General features: G+C 39.7%; 1 protein-coding gene across 1 annotated transcript in view; it reads left to right on the forward strand.

Moving 5' to 3' along the window:
* The window catches only part of LOC108037401 (roundabout homolog 2), a 44,114-nt gene that overhangs the window by 10,989 nt on the left and 13,865 nt on the right, over window positions 1-19,260 (forward strand). Inside the window, 5 exon segments of the mRNA XM_044460415.1 lie at window positions 14,804-14,848; window positions 14,851-14,993; window positions 16,055-16,157; window positions 17,307-17,591; window positions 18,047-18,187. Coding sequence (XP_044316350.1) covers window positions 14,804-14,848; window positions 14,851-14,993; window positions 16,055-16,157; window positions 17,307-17,591; window positions 18,047-18,187 — 717 coding nt within the window.

Genomic DNA, 19,260 nt, shown 5'->3' on the forward strand with positions numbered 1-19,260 from the left:
AGGCACTTAAGTGATCGCTAAACGAACGCATTCGACCAGCCCCAAATCGCATTAATTCGCATGCTCTCAAAGAGATACTTCCTCTTCGAGACCCCAAACTCCAAACTGCAAACTCCAAACTCTAAACTCCAGACTGCAGACTCCACTTAGCCAAAGCGATCATTCAAATTTCAGTCTTTAGTCAAATTACAGACTGTTTGGGATTTAGAGTTGGAGTTGGAGAGCTGGAGTTCGTTCCTTAGCTCGTCGTATCCGTATCTGTGCAATTTTGAGCTACAAATTTGGCGCCCACACAGATACAGACACAAATAGCCGAAAATGGCAGCTAATTGGAAGTAAATCGAGTTAAACTTTCTTTCGCTAAGCCGAAAAAAAACGCCGCGAATTGCACGCATGAGGCTCGAGGCATTTTGAGATACATGGTATCTTGTGTTGTGTATCTCATAGTTTGCATAGCTAATTAGCCAACTTCGGCTCCAGAGTTCCCAATGCCGTTGTTGTCGGTCTTTGATCATTGATCAGCACTGAGAGCCAAGGCTAACGAACCAAATGTATCTCATGGAACGTTCTCACATTAGTCACGCGTTTAACATATTTTCGTTTCGTTTCGAGGTCCGTTTTAAATTTAATATATTTCGTACCTGCGGAAAGAGTGCGAGATGTGAGGGAAGGGGGGAGTGGTGGGGAGCTAACGTATGCAAATATTTTAAGCTGCAAATCCAGCGTGCGTAACCAGGGAGACACAAGAAATTATATACTGAGAGAAAAGTCTAGCTAGCAGAAGAATAAATCAACCCATTCGAAGTACTACATTTTGAGAATATAACATAGAACTACTTAAAGATTAGGAAATACTTTTATTACGACTGCAAGTGTATTTTTGAATTCAATAGAAAATATATTTCCTGATGTTAATAATTTAGAACAATATGGTTGATTGTACTCAGATAAAGTTGTGTTAAATAAATAAGTTATTTATGATTACTATGAGACTAAACACTGTTCAAATAATCCAAAATCAAAAGAGAATCAACACTGATCAATTGATTAATTATAAGAACTTCTTTTTGGCAACAGTTTTTTCATGTTTATTTTGTGTATCTTTTTCTTTTATATTATAATGCTTTAATCACTCTTTAGATCAATCTTTTGATCATAGATCATTATAATCAAGACTTATTTTGATCATTTTAAGAGAAACATTAATCATTGCTTTCCACACTCTTCTACCTTGAAGTTATATATATTCCTTAAATGATGCGTACTAAGAATCCCTTATTTTTCTGAGTGCTTAGATGGAGCTGGAGACCCAGACCCGGACCCATCTGCATATGCTAAACACAGGGTCCAGCATTGTCTCTCCCGACTCCTCGACTCTTCGCCCCGTTCGCGAGCACTTTTCTTGTATCTGATTTGCGACAGTCAAGTCAAGTCAAGTCGCGCTATCTGCTGCCTTGCTTTTCCCCCTTTTCCCGATCCCCAGCTGAATATGGTAAAGAAGCTTTGGTAAAATGCTAGCGAATTAGGAACGCGGAATGCGATCGATACGTGCAACAGGGAGCAGGCAGCAACACGTTGCACATGCCGCAATGTTGCTGTGGTCAGCAAGCAGCAAGCAGCAACTAGCAGCCCGATTCGTTTCCCATATTGCTAATGCGAGGAGCTTGGGCTGAAAGTCGTGCTCTTGGCCACTTGGGCAGCTGCCTTGGAACTTGGCGGACTCCTCGGACTCCTCGGACTTCTTGGCCATGCCAAATGGAGTCTCCCAATGGCAATTAAGGAGCCCAAAACGTTCTGTGTTTTGCTGCCTGTCCGGGGCATGTCTTTTGTAGTTGCTGCTGCTGCTGTTGCTGCTGCTGCTGTTGCTGCTGCTGCTGTTGCTGCTGCTGCTGTTGCTGTTGCCAATGTTGCTGCTCGCAATTCTTAACGGTAATTATGTTGTTCGTTTTGGCAGGCCGCATTTTGCGTAGCCCTCTGAAATGGATTGAAATTCCCCCAGTCGCGGATCTTGTGTTAAATTGGATTAATTTGACAGTAAAATGCAAATGAGCCAAATGCCAAATGCGAAATGCGAAATTAAACTTTTAGGCTGCCACTCGCGAAGGTGAACACAGGAACTTTGGACAACAAATTATGTTGCTCCTCGAAAAGCCATTTTTCTTGTTGCCTTTTAAAATAATCAACATGTTTTTCGGGGGGACTGGAACTGCAGGAGGAGGCACATGTTGCTGCTGCCGTGCAACAAGCAAAGTGCAGCAATAATTTTTAAATTGAAATTTTTTTCTCCTCTTGCTGCCGCCAAAGTAAAGCAAAAGCAAACAAATCTGCCCAAAGAGCAGACAAGTTTTTTCCCCTCCTTCTAGTTGCTGGGGGGCAAGTCTTGAAGTTGCTGCTGCCCTTTGGCAACATGCATCATTGAAGCCGGCGTCGTTTTTCATATTTCTGCACTCACATGAGTCGCGGTTTTACTGCGCGCTTTTTTGTTGTAATTTTTAATTCATTTTCTTTCCCTTTTTTTTTGTTGTTGCTTAGCTGGAGATTGCTTAATCGATTTGCCATGACTCGGGCGCCAGCAGCCACTGATAAATTGTTTTGCCATGTGTTTATTAATTATAGCGAAAATGGAATGTCAGAGCTTGGAAAGGGGAGGGCAGATCTCTAAGAACTCTATCAGTTGCTCCTCCAGGTGGTCCCCATGAGCAAAAGCCAAGAAAAACCTGACAACAAGACTAAACATTCGTTTGTTTGTTGCTCATTTTGGTCATTTACAAATGGAAATTGCATTGATTTGATGTTGCTGCCGGGGGTTGTATCTTTTTCCTCCTCGCTGATGATCCGATCCGTCGACTATCCACTTTGATGATATATTGCCGCCCAAGTAACATTCTTTTCCCCCTTCGACTGGCCATATTTGATGCCCGGTTACAAGTTACATGACGTTGTCGTTGTCTCAGTGCCTCATGTTGCTGTTGTCTCTGCTGATGTTGCTGTTGTCTCTGCCGATGTTGCTGCTTTGTGTTGTTTGGAGTTGCTGCTGCCGCGACTTGCATTTTTTGTTTGCATTTATTAGCATTTTGCCCTTTGCTTGCTGCTGCTGCTGCTGTTGCCTGTCAGTTGTTGCTGTTGCTCCTGTGTGGCAACATTTTCAATTCAATTATATTTCATGTTCATGTTGCATCGATTTACATTATAATTTGTGTCTGTAGCGGAAGTCATTTGTGAGAGAGAAAAACTGCAACACTAACTACAAGCTGGCAATCAGAGACCGAGGCTTAAGATGCAGGGGCAAAGCCTTTTAGATATGGGGGATATATGTACATATACTCCCCATTAAATCCCCTTTATTCCATTCCAAAATCATTCACGCTCCTTAGGCTTTGTGAGAGCCCACATCTTAATCAAGTTCTCATTCTTGGAAGATTTCCTTTGGCCGCCACAATCTCACTCATTAGACTCAATGGTTTTCTGTAACAAATCGTCTCATAATTTTTTGATTAGTCAGACCAGAGAGTACCATTTTCATTTTCCCCCCATGTGCATTTCCCAGCCAATCTTCAAGTGTCGCTTTCATTAAGCGCATCGAATTTCCCCTCGCGATGACAGCTGCTCCAGATATTAAACAAAAATATTCCGAAAAAAGCGGGAAATATTTCACCAAGTCAAATAAATATTTCATCTGTTTATTTAAAAAGCAGAAAAAACTCTCTTTGACACCTTTGACTTTGGCATATGGCCAGTCAATCACCCAATTCGCCCCATCAATCAATCAATTAGAGCGCTTTTCTTTTGGGGTAAAACCAAGTTAAAGTGCGTTAAAGTCTTGGCCTGCCAACACTGGACTCCTAATGTTTATCATAATAAGCTGAGTAAACAGTTGCTGCCAAGACTAATGAGGGACCATAGAGTGGGAGGGATGGGCGGCAGTGGGCGGAGGTGGGCGGTGGACCTTCATGATCTAATGTTATGACAGCTCATCAAGTGTCAGCGCAGAATGGTGATGGTGGCAACGGAAAAGGAGAAGACGCCTTTTCTGGCTGCTCTCTAATGACATTTACTTTTAACGCTTATTAAATGTTGTGTGTGCCAAAGAAGCTTAAATCAGTTTGCCAGGGGCAAGGGCACAATGCTGGACATTAGTTGAGGATAATAAGGGTTCGTTTTAATGGCTTTTTGCGCCCCAAAATCAGCTCAAGGGTAGACCAAGCTGGTTGAAATTTCATCAAGTTTTATTTTTGCTTTTCTGTAATTTTATTTGGTGTCTTTGGCAGACATTTTTTTTTTATTCTTTGGAATTTGTTTTTGCAGAAATTTAAATTCTTTAAATATATTTTTTATGATTTAATATTAAAAGAATTGCGTTTAAGGACATACACTATTGTGTCTTAAATGTTTTATGAAAGGCATAAATTAACAATAAGCCATCACAAAACTTAAAAGTTGTTTAATACATTTTAATTATTTATGATCCCTTCATATTTGTAAACCCTAAACGGTGATACAATTTTAGCAATAAGCTAAGTGCTATTTAATCTCTGTGAAAGAGTGATTCCTTGATAATTCCCCTGCTCAACTTTATCCACAAGCAGCATCTCATTTCATTTAAAAAGTATCTCCTTCCGCTCGGTCTTTAATAACAGCAATTTGTATCATCATTAAGTCTGCTCTGCGGACTCCAATAATAACGCTTAGAATCTGTTGATTTGCCTCTGCTTATTTCGCTGGTGTTTTCCTCGCTTTTTGTGTTGTTTTCTCTTTCAATGCGATTTCATGGCCCTTGATTAACGTTGTTTCGTTTTCGTTTTCGTCTTGTGTCGCTTAAGCTGCTGGTACTCGAGTTTTTGGACAATGGGCCAGTGCCAAAAAGCCTATTAGCTTTTTGATTTCCTTTTTTCATGGCTTGGGGCTCCGACTTCGACTTCGACTTCGGAGGTTCAGTGAACGCTTCTTGTCGCTCCGTTTGGTACGCCTTATAATTATGCGCTTTTGGCAATTAAACGACAGTTGCCCCGCCCCCGTGCCCTCTTTCCACCGGCTCTGCGAAATGACTGGCTCCAAATATGGCTAGTGTCATAATTCTTGTCAAAAGCCAACCCCCAAGCGACTAAAGTCCACGGACGACGACAGAAAAAAGCGGCGAGGGGCAAAAAACTGCATAAACATTGCTGATTGAAATCAACTTTGGCATGAAATCAATCATCGCAGAGACGGCAACCCTTCTTTCTTCTCCTGCTACATATATTTTGCTTTTTTATTTTTGGTTCAAGTCTCGCCGTTGTCCTGCCTTTTGCTTATCCGCCTTGGAAATCTTGCCCAGGGCCGCTGAGGCTGTTTATTTTTTCGCTTTGTGTTTCATCGCTAAATGGATACCCTAAATAAAGGGTATCAGGAAAGTCAGGAAAGTTTGAAGGAAGATAGGCAAAGTTATAGAAATATTTAGATATTTTTAAAGCTAAACACAACTCTATGAAAACATTTGAAATTAAAATAATTATTTTCATTCTAATTACTTAAAAGCATTTACCATTAAAGTCAACTATTAGAAAGCTCCCTTTTACAAAAATCTATTAAATTAGTAAGGCAATAAAACATTAGCTTATTGGTTTTGTACATATCTGAAAATGGTCTCTTTTGTTCGGAAAGTATTACCAAAACCATTGAATTGGAAATCACAATACACAATCCATTAGAAATTTCTGTGAAATACCCATTTTAAGGGCATTTCCTCTTCGACTCCATTCAATCTGCCATCCCACCATCTTTTCCCAATCCCCTTGGTCAGTGTTGAGTTTCGCGCTTCGAGTGGCCCTGGGATTCGAACTCGGATTCCATCCTCTGGCTGCAGGACATGCAACATGTGACATTGAGAGCCTCCGCTTTTGAGTCCGCTTTTATTAGTGGCCACTCAAGTCGGCTGGCTTTATTTATGATCATAGTCGGACGGTTATTTCTGCTGCCGTTTTTCAGCTCATTTATTCATATTTACATTTAACATGCGTTGCTCTCTAACGAAGTCGGCGTAAATCGATATTCAATAAACGACATCTGTGAGCATTTTTTCTGTGCGTTTTTGTGTCGCGCCAAGGCGACCCTTACCCTGTCCGATAATGATCTCTTTGTTGGATTTGGATTGGGAAGAAGGCAGGCAGCTGGCTGCTCGGATCCGGGGGTTATAGCATAGATGCATATCTGTCAGGGATGTCAAAACGACAAAACATAATTTATGCTGCACATGCGACAGTCCGTCCCATAAACGGGCTTTATGTGCAATTGTTTATGGCTCTGGTTTGAGTCTGGTTTTCAGTTTCGGGGGCTACTGTTTTTCTCTGTTTTTCTCTGTCTCTTCAAGATTTCCCCGAAATCACCAGGGCTACTACCTCATTTTCCATTCACCGCATGATTCACTAATAAATTTTCTCTTTCTCTTCTCTTTCTAGGTAAGCAAAAAATCCATAACGATCTGGCGAAGAGATCTTAGCTGGCCTACAAATTCCAATATTTAATGTGGAGCATTTCGGTTTTTGGAAACTGTGTCGCAGTCATAAATCAGACCAGCCATTGACACATTTCCTAGAGCTTTTCGTTGGCTGGACTGTATTTTTAACCGCTCCAACATCTATCAAAAATAATTAATAGAAAACTTGTCGAAATGTCAATGGGCATGACAAATGTAATTAATTTGGAGCCGCAAGAAAAATTGACAAATTATGAACTATGGTGGTTTTACATCTTCCATATGAATATTATTCTTGTTTTTGATTCGGTTTCGGGTTTCGTTATCCGCACAATGCGAACTGTGAAATTGTTCAAATCGGCTTATGAAATAGCAAATTAAAATCTAAATAAAATACAATTAAGGGATTAGGCCGAATGATTAATTGGATTTGGTTTTAAAGTTTTTTTCCACGCCGACATTTTTACCATCTATTATTTAGTTGTCACAATACATACTCTATTAAAGTTAAGTGTTGGGCATATTGGTTTCGATATGAAATGAACTTCGGGCAGGTGATAATGACAGTTGTGATGGGATTATTTTTAATTTTTTTAAGGGTGAGATGACTTGGCAGTTTTCTGGGGTTGCACTAGATATTTGTGAGGGTTAGAAACATGAAACATATTTTGATAAGTGAGGGAGTGGCATTACATCCGCTTATCGATGCGTTTTATTAAAGGGAACTTCAAATTCTGTTTCGAAAGAGATGTGGCACATATTTACTCTTCCAATTAATCTTCTTTAAAAAATTAAGATGTCTTTATCATCTATAGAGTAACTAAACTGCCAACTCCTACCATCCCCACCTTCATTATGCAGAGTATTCACCATACATCATCTTTATCACTTCATCTTTTGACAAATGATCTCACATTATAATGCAGATTTTGGATTAGCATAGCTCTTAGCTGACTTCATAAAAGATTTTGCGTGTAGGATAAGGTGGAGTTCAATTTTTGGTTACATCACAAGCCGGTTAAAGGTTCTCTTGGCCAATGCAATTCCTCAATAAAGCACTCAGGCCCAGACCCTTTCCCATCCGCATAAATGGAGCCAAAAAGGAAGGCGAGATAGAAAACAAAGATATAAACTATAAAAGAGTTGATAAAAAAGCTGTGTAAAAAATATGACATTGATAGTCCCCTCTTTTTCCCAGCCATATGTGTCCCTTTTTTTGCGTGCACCTCTCATATATATTTATGACTGGGGACTGGATTGTAAATATGCTGGTGGAGGACCTTTAAAAGGATTTCAGTGTTTTTCATTTATGAAATTATTGATAAGAGCCGAGGCGAACTGGCGACGTTTTTGTGCCAGTTTCTTTACTTTTTTTTTTTTATCACAAATGCATATTTTGCTGATAAGCAAAGTGTGTGAGAGGAAACTTGGATCCCAAATTCCCTTTGGCGGAAAGTGGTTTTTCCCCCTCCGCCATAAAAAGCACACACATACACATGAGACTTGAATGTCGAATTTAATTAACAGCGCAAAAGTCGCACAAAAATGGGGCAGAGAACCCCTGGAAACCCCTTCAGACAATGGAAAAGTTGATCTAGCGAAAAGGGGAGAAGGGCTCGGTGGTCTGGGAATTTCGTACCCTGTGGCGCCAAATTAACAATATGCGTACAATGTGCGAAAAAAGAATCCCGGATCCAAGACCAAAGCCAAAGCCAAACCAAAACCAAGATGGAACAGACTGTCTGCGTCTGGGCATTTTCCCTGGCACCTTCGGGCGATTTGGCTCATTAGCGACTCCGCCAGACTCGACTTGGCGTGCCCTGGCATAAATTTGACATTGAAAATGCGAGATGAAAATGCTCCAGACTAGACTAGAGCCATTTGGCTCCAGAAAACAGTGGTTCGTTGGGTAATATTATACAATATAATACAAATATTGAAATAGGTTCAATGACATGATAAGCAACGGACTTTAGATTTGTATATTGAAAGCTATTAAATTATACAAATTGAATTAAATATTCTTATTCAACAAAGCCAATTATTTTGAGTCGCAACATCAAAGATGAGTATCAAAATTTAATGATTAAAAGTTCAGTTTAACATTTTTACATTTTTAAAATGTAATGTAAAATGTATTGTTAACATTTCTTTAAAGTGAAATTCACTAATTTATCTAAGTGTTCCAATACAAGTACTCTCAAACATGCAACTATCGTTCTAACGTTCAGAAAAAAATCTCTAAATATAATATTTAAAAAATTCCAACTCACATAATCTTCTAATATGATACGTGATGTACCCTAAATATTTTGCTCATATTTAACCCACTGTGGCCGCCTTAATTCGAGGGCTCTCAGCAGGGGAGTCGCCTGCGGTTTCTCGTTTCTTGTTTTGCCTAATCAAATGCTTCGCCCAACGGGATTGACTCCAGATGGGAAGGGACGCAAAGGTTCTTGAGGGTTCATCTGGGTATTCTGCTTCGGATAAGCAATATGTTTCTCTTCTATTAATATGCGTGTATGGCCCAAACAACATTTTGAATAATTTATTTGATTTTTTGATTTCTTGTGCATTTTTTCCTTTTGCTGTCGCTGTAATAACGGAAACAATAAAAACCAAAAGTCATCGAAGAGGGAAGGGATATCGTATGAGTTTCCCGGAGGTTGTTGAAAATCCTCACATTACGGACCATAATCCCTGTTGGTTTATTGCGGTTTTTATTGCTGCCCTCGGGTTCCATTTCGGGCAAATATTTGGCTGCTCTTCAGTCTGTCGGAGCTGGCTTTCTTTGCACTCCCAGAACACCCGAAATCTTGGCCCGTTGTGCATATTACATAAATGTGATAATGATTTATGCTGCCAGAAGCCCGCTTTCGTTCCCCGACTCACTCTCCTTTTTTTTCTCCTCTGAGTTGGCCCACATCCGCCGTGTTGGTAGGTAAATACCAGCATTTAAATAATTGGCAACCGGGCAGCTTCCGCTCCAGGAAGCTGTTGTTGTTGTTCTGACTCCCCTTCGTCTTATTTTCCCTCCTGTTTTCCCTCCCGACATCTAAGCAAACAAAAAACAACAATAAGCAGGAGGCGAAGACGCAGAAGAACAAACTCAAGGCGCGCAAATACAAAGGCAAACAAATAAAAACAAAAAACAATGTGTAAAAAATTTACCAGAAGCATTGCCTTTGGAAAATAATACCAAAAAAAGTACCGAATGTGAAATTCTCTAATTTTGTGTTTCTTTATTACTTGCAAAATTTAAAGTTAAAAATTAAAATTGGCCTTCAAACTCAGTTTTTACTTTGATATTTTTGTAAGGATATACAGAAATGTTATAAGATTTTAATCCCTAAAATGTAAATATTCTAAATAATTTAAAAATGTCTCTTAAAATCTATATTTAATCCTTTCAACTTAAAAATCGTCGTTAAAGCTTGTTGAATTTAAAAATCAGGTTTAAATCATTTTCCACAGACATCACTTTTACACTTTTTCTTTTTAATGCTCGGCTTAAAAAGCGAGTCCTAAATTATAAGCGCCTTCGCTTATTTAACTCCGCAGGAAAAATAACCGACAGCAACAACAAAAGTCAGTAAACACAAATCTGAAATACTCATATACGGAAATACACAAACACCCACTCTTATTCCCCATTTACTTGTACAAAAGCTTAAGTGGCAAAAGTTGTGCAAAAGGCTTACGAACTCCTCAGCTTTTAGAAGCCCCCAACTGAAAGGATACCCCCATTTTCCCGGGCAAGTTGCAGGCCCATTAAAAATTAAACATTTCAGCATAAATAAATAAATGGTAGCAGAAAGTTGAAGCAGCAACAACACAGCAACCTCCATCAGCTGGCGGCAAATCAAAAACTTGGCTGTTGCTTTTGTTTTTGCCCGAGAAGTCGCGTTGCACTAAAAGCTTATAAATTATTGTTCAGTTTGTTCTTGAGCCAATGCAAAAACAATAAGAACAACGACAATAATATTGGGGAAAGAAAGGACACGGAAAGAAATTGTTATTACTTATTGTTTTTCATCTAGGTTTAGGTAACAAAAAAAATGATCGTTAGAATAAAATATGAAATGTAAAAATGATAAGAAAACTTCAAAAACATTATTTTTACTAGTAAATTTATAAAGATCAGCATATTTTTTTTTGGTGTCCCCATAAAAGGGAACAAGGAAAATCAAAATGGCACTAAAACAGGAGCAGGACTAGCTGTAGCTCAGTTAATTTTTTAACAGACCCTCCTCGCCTGACGTCACAGTTCACATCAAGGACTTTCCAACCTGTCGCTTTCCCCATTTTTCAAAAGGGGGGAAATAGAAGAGGCAAAAGCGCAAAAAAGGAAAATGGTTGCAGTACTCAAGCTGCCACAGTTTGACATCCTGTGATTTGTGGGGCCAGCAGCGAAAAAGAACTTTTACTTTCTGACGAGGGATAAGCAAAGTTTTGTTGTGTTTAAAAAAATTAAAATTAAATAATTTGGGTAATGGATTTTTAAATTTATGTTGATAATGCATATTTATGAAGGAGTCTGAAAACTTAATCCTGTTAATTAATGCTTATTTTTTGTAAAGGGAATTTTGGTAAAGATTTCAAGGTACATACGTACATGATACAATAGAAAAACATTCTGCCAATTAATATGGCTTCAAACCATGTGATTAAAATATCTTATATTTTAGTCCTGTCAAACCCAGATTTAGTTACCAAAGCCCTTTTAAATTTAAAGAAATATAAATGCATGCATTTACAATTAAATATACATATACATACATCTTCAATTACCTGAACATATGTTGCTTAGATGATGGTTTTCCGGCAGGCTGCCCCCAACAACTTCACCTGCTTGTCGGCCCCCTCATCCCCCCTAAATTGCGGCTATTCGTTGTTTGATTACAAGTCTGTCTTGTGGGAGAGGAGCTGGCCAAGTTATTTGCATATGCATTTTGAGCAGCTGCTTGTATACACGTTTAATGTTGCCGTCATTTGGGAAAGTTGTGATTTTTGTTGTCACCGTGTGTGTGTGTGTGCTTGTGTGTATAGTATGTTGTTGACATGCTAATAATGATGCATATTGGCATAAGATGCTTGAGAACCTGCAGAGTCTTGGAGTCTCTTTTAGCACCTTCTGCCCCAAAGTCAAACAACGGGGCAACAGCAAATTAGCAGAAATGCAACAGCATCAAACAGCAGCTCAAGTTGTAGTTGCAGTTGTGAATGCTTCTAGTGTTTGGTATCCTGTAATAGGGTATGTTGTTTTTGGGTTTAGTATCACAGTAGATGATCATAGCAATTTGATCATTTTTTAACTGAAAAATAGAATAAAGTTTACTAAATTATTAAAGATTTAGTCTGATTTAATAATGATATTAAGATATTCCTATACATATTATCATGATTTTTGGGATACAGGTTCCCAAAGAAGTAATAAACTGATATACAATATCTTGCGAAATCAAATGAACAAAGTAAATCACAGTCGAGTGGTAGATACTTAATGTTCTGATGTTGCTCCAGGGCTACACAATTTCTTTTATGCTGATGTTGGACAAACACACAAAAACGGCGGCAAACAAAAACAACGGGGAGAACAGCAACATAAGCTAAGATAACAGACGATTTCTTAACAGCGGCTATACGAAATGCATTTCCTGTTATTGTTGTTGGTGTTTGCTGCTGCTGCCCGCAAAACTCCCCAGCACGTTAGTTGTGCATTATGAGTTCTGCAGACCCCCTATCTCTGTCCCTTTCTTCACTCTCTCTCTGTCCCTTTCTCCACCGCAACGACTGTCTCTTTCTGGCCCCCAAATGTGGACGCGATTGTTTGCTTAGGTGCATGCTTGCATGATTCCATCGCCGGCAGCACTTTTTGCCTCTGTGTTCCTGTTGCTGTTTATTTACTCAAAACTTCTTTTACATTTTCCACTACGGTGTATGCATGCATAAATTTCCCTACCACCCACACACATGCATATACTTTCACCCACACCCACACACGCACACAACGCACAACAAACGAAGAGCATATATGCCAAATGAGCGTAATTAAGTGCTGAGGATAAATGGGTAATTGTGTGAGGTAAAAGCTGAGAAATTGCAGAAAACATGGTTAAAATAATATTACAATTTTTTTTCATGAATTTTATTTGAAATATTTAAGAAATAACAAGACTGCAGAGATAAGCTGACATAAGATATTATTTTTATTTTTTATCAGTGAAATATAGTATGATACATGAGATACTTTAAAGGTAAACACAAAAGCAAAGTTTCATGACAGTGAAAAATATAGTTTTTCTATTTAAATATTTAATAACTATTTTATGATGATTTTATAAATCTACAAATAAATTTGCCACTGCATCTCCCTCTATTGTTTTCCAGTTCTGTCAAAGTTTTTTGCTGAATATTTTCTCTCAGTTGCATTTTTACATGTTATTATGAAAAACTTCAACTCTCACTCACTCGCTTTATTTAACAACTGCCGGCAGTCTGTGCGTGTGGAAAATTCTTGCTGGAAAGTTTACACATTTTACCTGTTTTTCTTTCTTATTTTTGCTTTTACTTCTGGCTAGCTTATCGAAGTCCTGTCTCCCTTTAGTTTTGCTTTTCTGTGTGGTTTCGCTTTGCTGCTGGTGGGATAACAAAAAAAATGTTGAAATATTTATACAACAGCAGCAGATTTTTGCTTAATTAAATATTTTGTATGTCGGCAAAAGAATCTTCTGGCAGGTGTTGGTTGCAAAAGCAAAAAAAATGTGCAGACTTTGTGGTGCGTTTTTAATAAGCAGCTATGCGTTGGCATGACGGAACTATTGGAGTATATTTCATCATTTAAATTAGCACACAAGAGTGTAGTCATGACAACCGGAGCAAAGGAACAAAAGGGGCAGGCACAAAGCCTTTGGACATGGCCAAAATCAGACAATGGCTCAAAGCTCACAACATCCTTTCTCCCCCACTTTTCAAATTTAACAAAAGGCTGGTGTCCGGGTGGTAACAACAACAACAACAACAACAACAGCAGCAACAACATCACAAGCCAAGTACAACAGCAATTGACAAATGTCCAAGGTGCAGTCCTTCTATTTCCCCAACCTCTTGTCTCTTTTTTGCTGAAACACATTTGACAAATGTCATCGTTCATCTGCTGCTGCTGGCTTGAAATAGAAATCACTGGATGCTGATTCGGTGATTTCCCATAGTGATAACAGTGTCACGATTCGATTTGCATATTGGCAATGCCAAGGGTTCAAAGGTCACGCCTTGGGTGTCGAATTGCGAGCAGATCTAGTTACTTTTGGTGGGCTTAATGAAATAGGAGATGGCTTGGGATTAGAGTAGCAAGGTTGCAGCCCTTTTAATGGGATCTTTATATAATGTTTATTCAATAATTACCTGAGGGTGCTATACAAATTGCATTGAATATGTGCATTTATTTCTAAAGTATATATGTAGAGTACTCCTAACGTATATACCCACATATTACCCCTTAACTCCCTATGACTGCATACATCCTGTGATTTATTCCACATTTTCCAACAGTGATACTCGCATCTCTATTCACTGTTTGCTCTGGCTTTTTCGTACCTCTCCGGCGCTGCAAGCTCTCATTACTATCCGCTTTCAATAAATCTGGAAAACTTAATTTCCGGCTGAATGATGTTACTAACCAAAGGCATTCCACCTCAGTCCTGGCATTTCCATCGCTCCATCGCTCCTCGCTCTCCGTCTGCGTTTGGCAAACACACACATTTTTCACCTTTAAGCGCTTTTTGTAATTACATTTCAGCTGTAGCCCAACAACTGTTCGTTCGTTTCCAACTGCTCTCGCTGTCTATCGTTTCTGCTGCTTTTAATAAAGTTTATCTAGCGTTGTCCTTTGTTTCATCCTTATCGACATGCACAAATTTATGTTTAGTCCCTGGGTCCTTTGTGCGCGAAGCCGTGGGCGGGCAAATATTTTCATGAAGTTAATTGAATTTGAGAGGAGGCGGCGGCGGCGGCTGCCTCAAGTGAAATTTCGTTGCTGCTTAACATAATTTCTGCCCGGATTTCCCTACCAAGGGGGTCCGTGTTGCCAGTCTACTTAATGGCCTCTTAATTGCCGCTGCATTAAGTGACAAAACTTGTTTAGCCGTCAAAGATGAGTTTCGTTCAGGGGAAGTCCCCTGAGAGATGATCTCTCTGCCATGTGTGAGTGTGTCCTCCACTCAAAATGAAATACAACACGCACTCAAGTGGCCGTCTCAGTGTAGGGTTACTTTACATACATAATCGCCCACAAAAGGAATACAATAAATACAATACAATAAAAAAAAAAAAAACGTTTCCCTTCCATTCCAGGTGAAAATCCACGCATCATCGAGCATCCCATGGACACGACGGTGCCAAAAATGATCCATTTACGTTTAATTGCCAGGCCGAGGGCAATCCAACACCAACCATTCAATGGTTTAAGGACGGTCGCGAACTGAAGACGGATACGGGCTCGCATCGCATAATGCTGCCCGCCGGCGGTTTATTCTTTCTCAAGGTACACATCATAACCAATCAACTCATTCCGATTCAACTCTATCATTATGGGCTTTACAGCTGTCGATTGGGAGGCGTGGAATGCCTTTATTTGGGTTCCCAGGACTTCATTCTCATGTGAAGCGCAACATTTGTGCATAAGCAGTTCTTTTCCTACCTTTTTTTTGGCCTGCCCATATTATTTTATGGGCTTCCGTCTGGTTGCATTCTAGTTGATAGGGAAAACAACCTGATGAACAAACAAAAGATGTTGTTTGGGGGTTAGAGCCCCCAGTAACAACCCCTATATCATTTCGTGCGTGCACATTGCGCAATTTCAGCTAACGAGACTCCTCAAAATCCCCAAACTCCCGGCGAAGAAGAAAGGGTGTCCTCCGTCTGTCTCTCCCATCAGAAATTGCAATTTCCTCGGACTCTGTTTATATTAAATTCCTACTCGTTTTTTTCTTATTTCTCTCTGATATTTTCATTAAATACAACAAATTCACTCTTTTTTATTTGTTATTGTTTTTCCGCCAATTATTAATGGCTCAGTGAGTCTTAAATTCTGGGTTAAACTTAAATTCAAATAGTAATAAAACAAAATAGCAGACGCTTTCAAATAATTCCACACAAATTTTCAAGTTGATCCCCGGGGCAGAGCTCAAGTTCAACAATTTACTTTTATTATTGTCCATAACAATTTCTTCTGCAATTTGTATTTTTTTTTGGGGGTTAGTCAACCCCTTCCGAAGGCGAGATTCAGTTTGTTGTCAATTAAAATTGAAGTGGCCAAGTGATTAAGGCCCAACAGACTCGACTCATGCGGAGGATGCTACCCCTTGGGCTTGAATGTATTTTTTAATTAAATTAAATTGCGTATACGCAGACTGGACAACAAGCAGCACAAAAAAGAGAGGGACAATGGCGCACGGCACGTTTCACTTTTATTTGATTTCGGATGAGCGATTTTGAGACATTTTGATCTGACACGTGACCCGGGCATAAGCTGCCCAAAAACTACTTAAATCTCTTAACCCGAGTATCTAATAATCTCTTTTTCCCCCCTATTCCCCCCCGCAGGTTATCCACTCACGTAGAGAGAGCGATGCGGGCACTTATTGGTGCCAGGCCAAAAACGAGTTTGGAGTAGCCCGTTCCAGGAATGCAACGTTGCAAGTGGCATGTAAGTAACAATGTTTAATTTATGTTGGCAGTAATTGCTTAAATAGTTGTACTGCAATTTACTATATGACATAATACATCAGTTTTCAATTTTTTATTGATTTTAGTAGATGCTTTATGGTTTTAGTTTCAATAGCAGGGGATAATAAGTTTATCTTAGTTTTTTGTAACTATATTTTTTGTTTAGTGCTTTCAAAAAATAAACCATATCAAAAGCAGGAATGTTAGAGAATAAACCACCCAAAAACGACATTGATTGATTGGGATTTAGACCAACGCAACATTTTCAGCTAATTGGAGGGTTGCATTTCATGAAATTTACCCCAAAACGGGCAGCTGCATTTCAATTTCCCCCTTTGTCCGCTTCCTGATTTCTCTGCTGTACTTTCTAATTAATAAAATAAAAGGAAATAAAATAAAATAAAATAAAGCAAGAAGAAGTCTTGTTTCCCCGTAATCGATAGGCAGCTCATTAGAGTTGTGCAGATTTCAGGTGGATGCGGAAGTTGGGATTAATTAATCTGGTAAACCGTAAAGGATTCCGATTTCAGCTGCGCTTAAAGCCATAAAAACTTGACCATTTGCCGGCATGGCATGCTATCCTACTTATGTTTCCCCGATAACCGAGTTGGCAAAGAGAAGCCATCGTTGGCGTGTTTTTATTTCGGTGCCTTTGGCGTTCAGTGGAGCGCATTATGCGTTTATTGGAGTGCATTTTGCATTTCGCATTTCGCATTTTACATTTTGTATGCTCTCCAACCATTTTGCATTTTCGCTCAATAAAAAAAAGCGAGCGAAGAAGATGCGAGTGGCGGGCGAATAAATAAAAATAAGCATTGCAAATGCCAAAGCTTATTAATATTTCCGTTGGCTGTTTGCAAAAGAGAGAGTTGTGTCCGTTCAAAGCCGTAAACCTGAGACCTGGGCATCATTACCAAGCTTTTATTGGCATATTGAGGCAGCGGAGAGGGATGGTCGAGGGTCTGGCTTATAAAATATGGAGGAGATATAGCTGCAGCCGGGCAAAGTGGACGCCGCCTGTACACCTGACAGTTATTAATATTGAATCAATCAAAGCTCTTACTCCGGGCCATTTTCCCGTGCTCCTCATTCTCACTGGCGTTTCCCCACTTTTCTCCCCAATCTCCAGTTCTCCGCGACGAATTCCGCTTGGAGCCGGCAAATACCCGCGTGGCCCAAGGCGAAGTGGCCCTCATGGAATGCGGCGCCCCCCGCGGATCCCCGGAGCCGCAAATCTCGTGGCGCAAGAACGGACAGACCCTGAGTCTGGTCGGAAACAAGCGGATTCGCATTGTCGACGGCGGCAATCTGGCCATCCAGGAAGCCCGCCAATCCGACGATGGCCGGTACCAGTGTGTGGTCAAGAATGTGGTTGGCACCAGGGAGTCGGCCACCGCATTTCTCAAAGTTCATGGTGAGTACAAATAAATGTTTCTCTTTTTTTAATAATTAAGATTAATAAGATAAATAATTGAAATCCATATTTCACAAATGTAATTTTCTTAATGTTAAAATTGCTTTTAATTTGTATTTAAAAGAAATATAAAAATTAAAAGTAATCCTAAAATCTGGTGTTCCAAAATGCATCAGCATTCTTTCACTGTATGAACCATACAAGTCAATTTTTCTACTACAAAGATATTTATATTAAACAGCTGATATTCCTAAGCTAACTAGTCTCTCAATTTTGAAACTATATGATTGACAGAGGAAGAATCAAAAAAATATCGTAAAATCAATATAGCTTCTTTCTTTTTAAACAAATAAGCATAAATTTCGACTTACCGAATACTTTGTATAACATTAGTCTTATGTTTCAACATTATCTTTACTACAACCATATTTCCCTATACTTTATTTATTTTCCAGTTCGTCCCTTCCTCATCCGTGGACCCCAGAATCAGACGGCTGTGGTGGGCAGCTCGGTGGTCTTCCAGTGCCGCATTGGAGGCGATCCCCTGCCCGATGTCCTTTGGCGACGCACTGCCTCCAGCGGCAACATGCCACTGAGTAAGTTTTCTTGGCTTCATTCAGCTTCAATTAACCGGAAATGCTTGGGCAGCCATGTTGCTGACGTTAGTGGCTCTCTTACTGGGGCAGTTATACACACATACACAGGCCGCAATTTCAAATGAAATTAAAGCTTTTTTGTTTACCCATGGCTCAAGTAGAGTCGAGGGTTCGTTACACACTCACACACAGAAAAACAAAAAAAAAAAAAATAGAAAACAAAACAAAAAGTTAGTTTATGCGGTTACTTTGGCCTGTGGCTTTTCGTGTTGCCAATTGGCTGTGTTTACGGAATGCACTGGAAAATGTGATTTGATTTAAGTAATTGACCTCAAACAATAGAAATATTTTTATCTGAACTATTGTTTAAAAGTTGAAATATTTCCAAAAAACATAGAATCCGACTTAGAAAAATTAGACATGAAATTAAAAAAATATTTCCTTTGAAATCCTTAACTTTAGAATTTTTTTCCAGTGCAGAAAACACCTCTATAACAACACTACTCCCCCTTCAATTTCGTTTGCTGATGTTAGTTTGGGTTCACGGTTTGGGTGGTGCGGTTTTGGACCAGGGTAGCCACCCCTCCCCCCATTCCAGGCCAACCCTCGGCCACGCCCCCTTTTTTCGCCCTAGCTGGGCAAACACAACTGTAACTTTTAATTCCGTTAATTGCCAATCTCTGTTGGCAGCAATCAACAATTTTGCTTGCACAACACTCGACTGTTGCAATGTTGTCCTTCAGACGGAGTCAGTTGGCAACCCGAAGGGCAGTGCAACTAGCCCCTCATTGGGGGAGACATTCGCCCATCTCCCCCCTCCCCCTTGGCAATTTTCTCCAGCTAGTTTACGCTTCTTTAAAGACCTCAAAGAAAATAGTAGCAGAAGAGATTCCACCGGGGGTGGGCAGTGGACCTCCTCCTTGTTGTCCTAAACTTTTGTTAAGCAAACAATTGGCACAGTGGCCAGGAACACAGAAGCGAGAAGGTGAGCCGACAGCACCCACATTTAAAACCTATTTCGCAGTCAACCAACCAAAAAGAAAGCATAGTCAGCTTCTCGCTCCCCCGAAACC

The sequence above is a fragment of the Drosophila rhopaloa genome, unplaced genomic scaffold (genome assembly GCF_018152115.1).
Source record: "Drosophila rhopaloa isolate 14029-0021.01 unplaced genomic scaffold, ASM1815211v1 contig_2, whole genome shotgun sequence".
Lineage (NCBI taxonomy): Eukaryota > Metazoa > Arthropoda > Insecta > Diptera > Drosophilidae > Drosophila > Drosophila rhopaloa.